Genomic DNA, 14,010 nt, shown 5'->3' on the forward strand with positions numbered 1-14,010 from the left:
AAGTTGTCTTGAGGGAAAATAAAGTGTGGAACTAGGGCTGGAAGTAAAGCAGACAATGTAAAGTATCATGATACAGTGTAATATGCTGGCTGCTATGTACAGTATGTGTAGTATCTCATGCTTAGATCCACACAATAAATATATCATATTTTTAATGAATCTAAGACAATCATTTTTATTTTACATGTTTTAATGTTCAAATTGATCTTTTATAGCTGAAGTTTGATCTGCTTATATTTTACCTTTCTTAGTTCATCTCCATCCATTAACATGCCATTTTTAAATAAACCTTTCTACTTTAATTACTTACCTTACTTTATCACTAGGTCTCTGTGGTTCTATGTGTAATGCAGGCAGATCATGGTTGAGAGGAGGGGCTGCAAATAGCTTCTTAGCAGCAGCAGACCACCCGAGGTAAAACCCATATGTAATGCTGAGCCTCCATAATCAACAGAACTGAAATCAAATAAATGAAAGAGGTGGACCAAGGGTAGTTCTGTTGGGGAGAAAAGGGTTAGTAGATACTGGGTGTCCTCCAGCCAGTATCTATGGTGGGCTCTATAGGACTTGCTGCAACTTCTAACAAATACTGCAGTGTGCAGTGAAATCAGAGTAAGCAATTTCAGAGGAGCCCTTACAACTGTGCAAGAGTGAAGGTAAGGCTGGAGTTCAAATGGTATTGAACCTAAAATCAAACTTTTGTTATATTGCAGATTACTATGATCTGGTGGCTGCACTAGTTTTCTTTTTTAGGCATTATTTCCTTTATTTTCACCTGCTGATCTGGCCAGTAAATCTGTTGTTTTTTAACAGAATACGCTATTTTACAGATGTAGCAGTTAAAAGGTTGAGACAAACCATTTACCACTGACAGGGTTGTTTACAATGATCAACTTTTATTTATTTATGTAAATCTTTATCCCAAAAGCTACCAAACTGTTTGCTGTTAGTTACTGTATCTAAATGTGCTGGTACATCTAGCATTACACTACCTCCAGACAAACAATGCTGCTGTCCAAATGTGCCTCCTGTACTGCAGAGTGGGGGCACTCTAATACAGGAGGTGTGTTACTGGCCAGATCAAGAGGGGAAAAAAGCCTAAAAAAGAAAACTAACACAGCCATAATGATTGGTAAGCTGCAATACACAGGTAGTCCCCGAGTTACAACTATCCGACTTACATACAACTTGTATTTAAGAACAGAGGCAGTGTGACATCACGCTGGTCCCGGAAACCGCCAGGTGACCAACTTGCTGCTCACCGCAGGCTGCCACCTACGGTCTGGCAGACCTGTCAGCAATCCCTCATCACTGCATGGTCATGGCACACTGGCTATGATTGACAGCAGCAGGAGTCAATGGCTCCCACTGCTGTGTGAACCAATGAGGAGAGACAGACCGACCCAGGAGAGCCGTGGCTCTCATGCACATCACTGGAGCAAGATGGGGCTCAGGTAAGCATAAGGGGGGCTGGGGGGGAGCTGCAGCCAAAATGTTTTTTTACCTCAATGCATAGAATGCATTTAGGTAAAAAACCTTCTGCCTTTACAACCACTTTAACAATGTCCTCACGGTTGCGTTCAGTTTTGATTTGCTCATAAAACCTTTACATACAGTATGTATCAATATGTAATAAAAATTGTTCATTTATAAAAAAAACAAGTTATTTTTTCAGTCGCCTGACACTTGAAAAATGTCTGTGTAATTACTGCTTTTAGTAAGCGCAATAAACTGTGTATAATGGCCCTTGAGTAGCCAGGGTACTATATATTCCCATTCATTTCAATAGTAAACATTTCACACAATGCAGAAGTTTCCATTATATAGATTAGACGAAACGCAGCACCTTTGGTGGCTTGTGTTTAAAGAGGTTGTATAACCACCATGGAAAAGCACTAAAAGGAACTACTAGTAGTTAACTTTCCAGGCATAAAAATGCCATTTTTTGTTCACAGCAATCAATACCTGGCCCCCATCTAGATGGATTTTCCCTCTACAATGCTACACTGCAACGCAATTACTGAAGAGTGAATGTGATGGCTGCAAAACACACTGCGAGTCGCATAGAAAACTGCAGGGAGCTGATCTAGCGTTAGGTTACATGTAGCCAGCTCATTCTAACTTTTCCTCTTGCCCAGTGTGCTTCAACACAATGTACTACATACTGTGTAGAAAAGGTGATAAAACAACATTTTGTTTCTGCAATATTTACCTTTGGTACTACTCACACTCACTGTCAGACAAAATCAAAATTTGAAATTGTGTATTGAGCTTCCAACACACATCTGCAAGAAGTAGGGGGCTTTCAATGGTGCTCTGTGTCTGGGCCAGCCTTTCTCAGCCTCTTCATCACAGAGGAGCCCGGTCTCAGGGAACCCCTGCTAAAAATGACTATATCTACAACTCATGATACATTAGTGTGATGGTCAGTGGGAAAAATGTTCTATACACTTGAGGATACTGAAAATAATTACCCTCTTACAGATCGCTAAAAGATCATTGGTGTCAGTGGGAACTTATCTGAGAGGAAGCAATTACTTATTAATATGTGTAAAAGTGTTGTGCTGCTCAAAAAAACAAACACAAAATGCAAATTAAACATGCAAGTCCGAATAATAAAGTCCAAAAAGAAAAAGAGAAACAACTCTTCAGAAAGTCCTGGTGGAAAAGACCATATATCTACTGGAGAGCGAGCCCGCAATCCCGATGCTGTAAATCTTTAAAAGGAATACACCGCCACAGTGAGTATATGGTAAAGATGGACCCTCACCTTCATATATGGACCAGTATAAGAAACGGGTCAATAGAGCATCTCCTCTCCTAATGGGGATAATATGCTAATCTCTTCTGCGTAAAATCCTCCCCTCATATATGGCCACTGTGTCCTCCAACAAGCCCTCTGAATGATCAAGCCGATTCTGAAAATGAAATTCAAAAACCATATAAAGCGACCATAGTGCAGCACGTCTGTTAAAAGCTCATAAAAAAATTATTGAAATGCACACACATGGTAACACATTGGTCCAACTTGGAGTAATGTAACTATATACAGTATGTGTCATATCTGTGGTATCCTCAAGGAAGCTAGAAATCACTGTAGCAAGCATCGCTACTACAGTGATCTCAACTAGATTCTGGGTCCCATGCTGCTGCATTGTGAGTACAGGAGGGTGCTTGCTCAACACAGACACCATTCAGGGAACACTTTACACTTTTTCAATAAATGTAAAGTGTTCTGTGATTGGATGAGGTTGACAGGCAGGGCATTGTCCAAACAGAAAACACATTGCATTAACTGAGAAAATGGATGGCACCTATTCTTAGTGGGCAGTTAGCAGCAGGACAGCCTGTTGGCAGGGGACTTGGAAGCTAGCAGCAATCACTTTAGCAGTGCTTACTACAGTGATTTCCAGCTTCCATAGGTATCCAACAGGTATGTCACATACATACCTTGATCCAAGCTGGACCAATGTAACTGTAGCAGGGCCCCCGCGGGGGCTGCTGACTAATGATGATGATAAATGATGAAAGTACAGTCACACAGATGCCGTTGATGACATTAGTTCTCCTGATTGTGCAGAGGCTGCCAGCACACTCGCTTCAACAACTCCAAGGACATTAACCCCGTGACCAGTGGAGGGGTGTTGGATATGGGATACTCTGATAAGTACAAGTTTTAGCGATGAAGACACTAACTTCACTGTCTTGAAAACAGGACTCCTTGACCACTGAGACTGGAAGGGAAAGGCCATATTAGGGGTCTTTGTGTAATCTGTACCCCATAAAACCACAATGGCTCTTATTTATTTCCTGCACCAAACATCACCCAAATCAGCAAACAGCCTTCCAGTGAGGTGGTTGTAGACTAGATTCTCAAAGATGAAGTTTCAAAGGTGTTTCTGTATTTGATGGTAGGACTCCTAGGCTGTGCTGCAGCCAGGACCCTGGTGAACAGCAATTGAACCAACAGTTCGAACTTCAGAGATGGCAGCTTTCCCAGCTGGTCAATCGCCTAGGCTAGGCATGTAGGTTTGAGCTCCAAAAATATCCTGGGCCCAATAAGGCCACTGGGCCTAGCAGCATAAATGTCTAGCAGCAACTTCTCAGGCCTCAGTGTGAGGCAAGAGAGCTAGCATAAAGAGATGGCTTGAACCTCTTCCCCATCATGCCCCAATGGCTTGAACTTGCTACTGGGATGACTAAAAGAAAGATGAATATTTATAACTCAGCCAAAGACCCCTACTGGCAACCTTGAGAGACCACAAACCTACCAAGCTTAGGGAGAAAACAAATACACACCTATTCAAATCAAACTGGGTTGACTACCACCCAGCCAAAATACTACATAAGTAGTATGTAGTAACAGGATTTTACATAACTGTAAAAATCGCCACACCTAAACTACAACTTTAAAGCAGAACTACAAACAGATATAAATGTCACAAATGAATGTGGCTCTTTCATTACTGCATTAATAAACATATTGTTTTAAATGTGGAAGTATTAGTACCTTAAATTGACATGGCATCAGCCTTTTGCAGTCTACAGTTTGTACATCAGAGCTTAAAAAAACAAGCCCGATGCTTTCTCTTATAGTAGTTCGCAAAAGTACCTAATTTTACAGGGTTAGTCATAGCTTTTGAAAGTTGTCCTTAAAATTTGTAGTCTCTAGAAATAGAAATGTCCATTTTCATTACTGATTGACTACAGCAGAAAAACACTCTTTTCTGCATGTCAGGTCAAATTTAATTCAAATTATATGCTAAAGTTCTGAGCGGCATTTAAAGTGCACAGTAAAATATGTAACAAAACTTTTTATGGGAAAGTAACATCCAGTAGCTGGGGGTCCCTATCTTAGGATCTCTATGAATCAATTGTTTGGATAACTGTAGGCTGGCATTAGAAGGTGCAAGGGCCATTGGTGACATCCTCTAGTCTCTTCCATATGCCTTTGTACATGCTATTGTCTTATGTTACATTGTCTACCTGGTTTTGACCTCTGCTCTTGTCTGACTACCTTCCGTGGGGGGGGGGCACAGTGATTATTGTTAGCGGATAACAGGCACTAGCAATATTTGCATGTAAAATCCGGCAGGCTGGTTGTACCCAAGTTGCCCATACATGGTTTGGCTGGTTCAGCAGGATTCAAATATCTAAGGCAGGCATTAGGCTGGCCAGAGATGTTTAGATTTGTTTTTTTTAACAGCCTGCTGATAAAAAAAAAAATGGATTCCCCCATCCACACATTCGAGGTGGACATGGAAAATCTCTCTGCTGCTCTATTGTATTGTGACAATGGGGACTTCTCTATTGCCAGAATACACTGATCAGGGCTGCATCTGATTAGCTGCATGAGCTGATCCAACACAAATTTTCCAACAGTCCTGTTTGAGAGGATTTGATCATTATGCTGACTCTTCTCGAAAGGGAATGGCCATATATGGATCAAAATTTGGCCGGTCCCTGCTGTAATGACTGAATTTCGATCCATCTATGGCCAGCTTAAGCGCCTGTCTCTTAGAGTATCTTGCTGGTTCTCACAGTTAGTTAATTAAATCACATTTATTTTAAGGAAAAATATCTATTTTTACAGATATACTTTAGTCCAGCAAGCTCTTGAAATGTCATAGCAGGTCCTGCTGTTGTCTACTGAAAAGCTGTGGGAGTTTTCTATCTTGTTTGATTTCATTACCGCTGAAATAATAAGACTACAGCCAGTACATTACATATGAAAAAAATAGATATATCGCTTAAGTAATAATTTTTTCAATAAATAAATAGATAATAGAGAAGGGCTGTAAGAACAGTACATTATATTAATACATACTGTACACTGCATGTTTCTGCACATTAAAACATTCTTCATAGCTAACAACATTTTAAGGTTATTTCCAGGGACACTAACACTGAGCTAGATGAGTCTCAGCCCACAGTGTGAGAACACAAAAAGTGTTAAAGCAAAACTTTGGAAATCACAAAAAAAAAACCCTTGCAGTGGGCCCATCTCCAGCACTGCAAGGGTTTAATGCTCGTTATGCCTAGGGGGTAGGGGAAAATCTGTAATACTTACCTCATTCCTTGCCCCTCTTGCCAGCACTTTTCTCTTCTCTCCAATGCTCTAGGCTACAGGCAGGTCCTCACCATCCTGACCTACAGTTCAGGGCTGTTGGCTCTGCATTGTATGTGATTACGTCAGTATGCAACCGTTGACCAGGGCCCCTTAGAGAAGAGCAAATTGGTCGTATAGTGTCCAAATGAATATAGGGAGCCGGCAACTTGAAACACACATGAAAATCTTTATTTGCCAGAGTGATAACAGGTAAGAACAACTACAACTATTCTGCTTACACCAAAAATAGGGGGAAGGGGGAAATAGGAAAGCTGGGGAGTCCACATACAATCACAATACATGTAATTGAGGTGCCACCAGAATATTTGGATGCCACCTAACCAACCAGCATAAAAAACAAAGAAAAAAAAGAAAAAAGGCTGCACTAGTTGGCTAACCTCAAGAAAAGTTTATTGTACAACAAACACAGAATATGACATCGGAGTTATGGTATACAAATCCAATATCACAAGGGCCTCCAACCCCCGAAGGAAAGGAGACCTTCCTAGTAGGACATCAAAAGATGGAAGAGGTGTCCACTGGGTCTAAACTGCCCCGGATTCAGTGGGTAGTTGGGAGTGGTTGGTAAGGTGGGGGGTGGATGGGGTTGGTTCCCAGGGGGATTTTCACCATTGGGGCAGTTTATACCCAGTGGACACCTCTTCCATCTTTTTATGTCCCACTAGGAGGGTCCCCTTTCCTTCGGGGGTTGGTGGCCCTTGTGATGTTGGATTTGTATACCGTATATCCGATGTCATATTCTGTGTTTGTTGTACAATAAACTTAACTTGAGGTTAGCCAACTAGGTGTGCAGCCTTTTTTCTTTGTTTTTTGTTCTGCTTACACACCTAAGCACTGAAAGTGTGCTCTCTATAACTTTTCCAGTATGATGAGAAGTTACAGCCTCAGTAGCTTGGCAAACAATGGGTCGCTCCAAATGAATTGCTGCAGATCATAGAAAGCTTTAATCCAAACTTGTGAATATCATGCAGATGAGTATCTGATGAAAATCATGGCGTTTGTATAGCTCCAGTGGGATACAGTACATATGGTGAATGAAAATAGAGACTGAGTTTGAAAGAGAAGGGAGGGATTAACTACATAGAACATGCTCTAACTACGAGTGTAGTAAGGGCAAACACACAGACAATGCATGTGTAACATGATGCTAACCATCTTACAGGGGACACACCTCCCACATCTGAAAAATCTTTTTTGGTTCAAAATTTGGACCTTTTTTTGGTGGGTAGGGTTAGAAAATGTAGTGTATTAACTTATTTCTTAGGGTAGGTGCTCTTCTGTAAACAAACCTTTTTTTTGTTGGTTTTTATTTTAGTTTTTTACTGTTCGTATGGGCCAATGCTTCTTTATACTTTTTTTTAAGGGCCCAATACTGTAGGTTGAAATCTGTGATGAATACCACACCGTAATCCTTGTTTGGTTGTTCCTTACCCTGCAACGTCTTTTCTCTATTCATGTGTTTTATCAGTTGTTTAGTTCTATCAAGAACCTCTTTCTTGTAACCCTTATTCTTGAATCTCTCCATCAGAATTTAAGCCCAAGACTCCAAATCACTGTCACAATTGCAGCCCCCCCTGAAACACATTAATTGTCCCTTTGGAATGCCCCTGTGGCCTTTCAGACTCCTGTGGCCGCATGGGAGCCCCATAGCACATGGCTTACTATGGGGGGCACCTGTAGGAAAAAGGTGTGGACAGCGCTGAGAGGGACCACCATAAAAGAGGTAAGTGACCACTGTGCAATATCGTTGCAGAGAGCAGGTAAGTATAACCAATGTATTTTAATAGTAAAAAACTTTAGCCTTTAATAATGCTATAATAACTTCCAGTTCCACTTCCCCTGGATATACCCTTTAACAGGACAACAAGAAGCTTCAGACCCTAGGCTTATTATAAGTTCATAAAATTGTATTTTCTTCCAAAAGCTTGCATTTGAAATATGGTTGCGCAAATATTGTGTGACATAAAAAATGTCAACACCCATCATTTTATTCTCTAGGGTCATTGCTTAACTGCTTCCCACCCGCCATTTAAGAAAATGATGGACGGGCGGTGGTTCTCTTGTTCTGGGAGGACATCATATGATGTCCTCCTACTCTAACTGCGTGTGTGCGCCCCCCGGGGGTGCGCAGTGCGGCGATCAGTTGTGCTCTGTGTCCCTGGGACGCAGTGGATCACCGATCAGTGGAAAGAGCCGATGACCTCAGCTTTGTCATGTGATCAGCTGTGTCCAATCACAGCTGATCGCATGTAATAAGGAAATTCCGGTTATCGGCATTCCTCTCCTCACCAGCTGTCACACTGACAGGGGACATCTACACTAATCATCAGTGCCACCTGTCAGTGCCCATCAATTGGTATGCCATTTCCGGTACGAGGTGACGCACTTCTGGGCGCAGCGGCCATATTGCTATACCCAGTAACCATGCAGTACACTCATAGGATGTGGTGACAGGCGTTTCTTACTGGGAATACATGTGAGTGAAATATCAAGTTTATTCACTTTCAATAAAAAAGATTACTGCACTATGGAAGGATCATTGTTTTGTATCTCATGTATGTGGCCTTAAGTGGAGGTGGAGTGGATAAGGTGCGCTTGGGAGAAGTCTATATTCAATCCCATGGTCCCTGTTATGAGGAACGGAATTGAGAGGATCTGGTATTGATAATCATAGCCTTTTGGCCCTGTGCGGGTCAATGTGTGGAGGTGAGCAGGCATTGCTGCCATTTGAGGATCTCTTTTCTTTTTCACTGCAGTGAAGATCACTTTGGCACAGTTTCACTTGCATGGACTTTGTTTCAAAATTACACAGATTTTTTTGATTATTTAATGTTTATTCATATACAGTGTGTTTATACTAGATGTTGATAAACCAGCACGGGATGTGATTCCCCTTCTTTTAAGAACCACTATCACAATTTTTTGGATCTTACACATTATATAGCACGAGAGTATTGCACATGTGTTAGATTTGATTTATAGTGCTTCACTATATATTATTATTCAGTGCCCATCAATGCCACCTGTCAGTGCCCATCAGTGCACATTAATGCCACATATCAGTGCCTACCAGTGCACATCAATGTCACATATCAGTGCCCATCTGAGCTGCCTTTCAGTGCCAACTATCAGTGTCAGTCAGTGTCACCTGTCAGTGCCACCTATGAGTGTTGCCAATCAGTGCCACCTATCAGTGCCAGTCAGTGCCTCCTATCAGTGCCCATGAGTGCCGCCTATCAGTGCCTGTCAGTGCCGCCTAACAATTCCAGTCAGTGCCGCATATCAGTGCCGCCTATCAGTGCCAGTCAGTGCCCCCTATCAGTGCCAGTCAGTGTAGCTTATCAGTGCCGCCTATCAGTGCCATATATGAGTACTGCCCTTCAGTGCCCATCAGTGATGTCTGTCAATGCCTATCAGTGCCACCTACCAGTGCCTCCTCATCAGTGCCCATCGGTGCAGCCTATCAGTGTCCATCACTGCAGCCTCATTAGCGCACATCAGTGAAGGAGAAAAATTACTCATTTACAAAATTTTATAACAGAAACTAAGTGAAAAACTTTTTTTTCCAAAATGTTCAGTTGTTTTTTGTTTGTTTAGCAAAAAAAACCCCAGAGTTGATTAAATACAGCCAAAAGAAATCTCTATCTGTCTCAAAAAAATCCTAAAAAATTTCATATGGGTACAGTGTTGCATGACCGCACAATTGTCATTCAAAGTGTGACAGCGCTGAAAGCTGAAAATTGGCCTGGGCAGGAAGGGGGTGAAAGTGCTCAGTAGACAAGAGGTTAAAAGACATGCACTCACAGGCCATTTTATTAGGTACACCTTGCTAGTGTCAAGAAAATATCCCCCACACCATTACACCACCAGCCTGAACCATTGATACAAGGTAGGATGGAACCATGCCTTCATGTTGTTTAGCCCGAATTCTGGCCCTACAATCTGAAAGCCGGAGCAAGCAGTCAGCCCATTCTCCACTGGCCTCTGACATCAACAGACATTTTTGGCCACACAACTGCCACTCACTGGATATTTTTTTCGGATCCTTCTCTGTAAACCCTATAGATGGTTGTGTATGAAAATCCCAGTAGATCAGCAATTTTTGAAATAGTCAGACCAGCCCGCCTGGCACCTACAAACATGCCACATTCAAAGTCACATAAATCCCCTTTCTTCCCCATTCTGATGCTCAGTTTGAACTTCAGCAAGTCGCCTTCACCACATCTAGATACCTAAATGGATTGAGTTGCTACCATGTGATTGGCTGATTTGCAATTTGTGTTACCAAACAATTGAACAGGTGTATCTATTAAAGTGGCTGGTGAGTGTATATAATGGCTGGGGGTAATTTTCTAGCAAGAAAAAATGATGATTTTTACATGTAGGAGAGAAATGTCAGAATTGGCCTGGTAGGCAAGTGGTTAAAATATTGACAGAAAGTGTTAAAAAGATCATATGGTTCAAATCTGCCATGCTAAAGCTGGAACAGAAAATTCCTGGGAAATGCCAAACTTTGGTGCTGTGCCTTGAAAATGCAGCAACTGGTCAATTCTGTATATACAGAGCAGTATAAAAAAAATATATTGGAAAGGTGCGTTACTCGAAGCACAGGGCTTCCACCGTCTGCTGGTAACAAGTTGTATGAGCTGGTCCTGACCAATAATATGAGAGGGTGGGACAGTGCACAATATGAGTTCTACTATCACAGTCCATGGACTGCACAGGCTGCCCACCTCACTGCTAGAGGCATGCCGTATGTAGAGTGCAAGCACTGGGGAGGGTGCAGACAATGCACTGAGTGCACACACTTCTCTATCAGGAATTCCTGCAGCTGATCCAGCATCTTCCTCCAGGAGTCATGGGAAGAGAATAAAGGTTTTCTTTCCTGCACGCAAAGCAGCGGGATTAGCCTGGGAATCATGGAAACAGTGTATGATCTGCGAGAGGACAATGACACAAGTTACAATGGGATTCTCTGCGAGATCACAAACAGTGGAGCTATCATCAGCTGTCTGGGGGACTACTCACACAATGCAACTCTCCCTGCCAAAGGTATGTACTGACTCTCAGAAACTGCAAGGAAAACTAAATTGGGGCTTTATAGTGCAGAGGAAGCTTTAGCAGTCACTGCTGGGACTTGTAGTACCACACATCCTCACTTTGGTGTAAAAGGCTCTTGCATACTTGAGCATGCGTTAATGCTTGCGTATTTGTGCGTTAAGGCAAACTATTAATTTTGAGCAGGCTGGCAGCTCACCTTAACGCAAACAAAAAAATGCACCTGCCATTCTGTAATTGAATGTTAGTTCTGCAATGTACAAAGTAACATGCGTGGCAGCAAAAGAGGGCATTTTACCCCTTGTTACCAAAAAGCGTAGTTGTGAAGATGTAGCCCCTGCTCGATTATACTTGCGTTGGTCAATTCGTGACAATGCATGACAAGAGGATGACTGTTATTTTCTATGTGGCCCATTTACACTTATGTGTTTCTCTTCTGTGCGTTTTTTTTTTTTTTTTTGGTACAACAATTTGTTTTTGACCCCATAGACTTCAATGGGAGCGCATAAAAAATGCACAAGAATGCAGATGCACAAGTGTGAACCTAACATCTGTAAGAAAGTAAACTGTGGCTGCTGTCTATAATGTCCCAGTTTCCCAGTGTAGATCCACAATGAAAGCTAAAAACCTGTTATGGGCAGCAGCCAGCATTCACTTTTCTCCAGTTTTTTTTAAACTGATTACCTTGTATCTACATAGATTTCTTTTTATGTTTTAGATAGATATGTGATTGGGATTGTCTTAATTGAAACCTCTACTGAGTGATAATGGAAACCTATACTGAGTGAAATGTGTGGGCTGTTATTGTTTCTGAAAATGCTAGTTGCCTGGCTGTAATGGCTTCAATACACCCTGAGTATACAGACCCGATGTTACCATGCCAGTCAGATTGGCTGCGTACTTAATGATGCCAAAAAAACAGGCAGGCATCTAGCATTTTTAAAAGGCAGCAATGACTGCCCATATGTTTCTCTTAGTACAGATGTATGTTAATATAAATATACAACTTAAAAAAACTTGCTACTTTGTTGTAACTATATATTTACATAGGGGCAGCCATATTTGTATATTTAATATGCAGGCTCTGCTTCCTGTTTAGTAGTGCTGCACAATGACCATTCTGCTTCTCCTGTCTTAAAGTATATGCAAACCCTCACCTTGTAAAACACTCATTTTGTTTCAAATAGGAATGAAAGGCAAAACATTTGTTTATAGATAGAAGAAAAAATTAAATCCCCTTTTTCTCTGCTTTATAAGTGATCACATACTCTCTAAGTTCCTTATGCAGCTGAGAACAGAGAGCTACAGGAAGAGAAACAGCAGCAAACTGATCCTTCCGGTGAATGGCTGTGCAGAAGGGGAGGGGGCGGGTGTTAACACCAGACTGATCATTGGAGAGCAGGCTGAATTCCAGCACACCTAGAAAACTGACCATGCTGTGCTCTCATGCCTAGTGTGGTCAGTTTTAATAGAACCGCAGAGGGACTGGCTGGACCACAAGAGATTTCAAACAAAGGAAGCAATATAAAGAGAACAGAATATTTTTTTCATACAAGTACATGGTACAGCAGACACATATCAGAAATATGAAATGTTGGGTTTACATACTCTTTACAACAGTATTAAAACCCAAAGGAACAATTTATTATATTGCAGTTTATCAATTCATAGATATAATGTTTGAACTCATTTTCTTTTTAAGGCTTTACTATTTTCATCTGGTGACTGAGCCAGCAAGTCTGTTGTTTTTCAAAAGCTCTAGCTCTCCAGCAGAATATATCAATTACAACAATAGATGAGACAACCCACTTAACACTGGCAGGGGTGGTTAAAATGATCAGCTTTCATTTATTCATGTAAAACCTTTATCCCAACAGGAAAAAAACTGTTTGCTGTAACTCATTATAAAGTGTGAACTGGTGTTTGGCTTCAATTAGTTACTGTTTTTAAATCTGCTAATACATTTACCCCCCCCCCCAGACTGTCAATGCTGAAGTCTGATGCGCCTCCTGTGCTCTTTCATCCAGAGTTGTGTCTCACTAATACAGGAGGTGTATTACTGGCCAGATCACCAGGTGAAAACAGAGGAAAAACGCCAAATAAAAGAAAACTGATGCAGCCACCACATCTATTGATCGGTGAGCTGCAGTATATTATATTTTTGAGTTTGGGTTTATTATTGCTTTAAAGTATAAGTAAAGGCAAACCTTTATTTTAGTTTTTAGATAGATTAGAATATCTGTCAATTTGTAGTGCTGTCTGTAGCCCCAATGGTGACTTTCATGCCTCTGTTTGTCCTGTTTACCATTATCACTGAGAAAGTAGAGGGGAGATCTTCCAATAGGTGCACTAGTTCTGGTGACAACCAGGGATTCATTCACTTTTCAGGAATTTCTTTTCACTTTCTATTTTGGCTACTGGACAGGAAGTGAAGTGAAATCTTCCCAAATGAACACAGAAGGTAAAAAAAAACTATAGTTATAACCATCCCTTACTCTGTCCAAAATGGAAAAAAAGTTTTGACTTTAGTTCTACTTCAACACAAGTCTAAAGGTTGTACATGAATAGATGTCTAATAGATGTCCTCCGTCCACACTACACCACCTGCAGGCCTCTGAATACCAGAACAGCGACTGAATCTGATTGGGCAATTTTCCATCCAACTCCTTAGATTTTTCAGTTCAAGTTCTAAATTTCACCTGATTCAGCAAGAATCAGCTTAAGGATCAGGTCTTCCTATCTCAGTAGCTCTTGACCCATTCGCTGCCAGAGACGTTTTTGAATTTTTTTTGCACACGTTTAAAAAAATGATTTTAGGCCTG

At 41.3% G+C, this 14,010-nt stretch overlaps 1 protein-coding gene across 1 annotated transcript in view; it reads left to right on the plus strand.

Moving 5' to 3' along the window:
• Positions 1-10,866: 10,866 nt before the first annotated feature.
• The window catches only part of CCKAR (cholecystokinin A receptor), a 90,449-nt gene continuing 87,305 nt past the window's right edge, over positions 10,867-14,010 (plus strand). The window contains exon 1 of the mRNA XM_089657794.1: positions 10,867-11,182. Within this exon, the coding sequence (XP_089513920.1) occupies positions 11,050-11,182 (133 nt within the window). The 5' untranslated portion in view covers positions 10,867-11,049. The remainder of the gene's footprint in view (positions 11,183-14,010) is intronic.

The sequence above is a fragment of the Staurois parvus genome, unplaced genomic scaffold, assembly GCF_062004578.1.
Source record: "Staurois parvus isolate SC_StPar_1 unplaced genomic scaffold, SC_StPar_1.0 ptg001028l, whole genome shotgun sequence".
Classification (NCBI taxonomy): Eukaryota; Metazoa; Chordata; class Amphibia; order Anura; family Ranidae; genus Staurois; species Staurois parvus.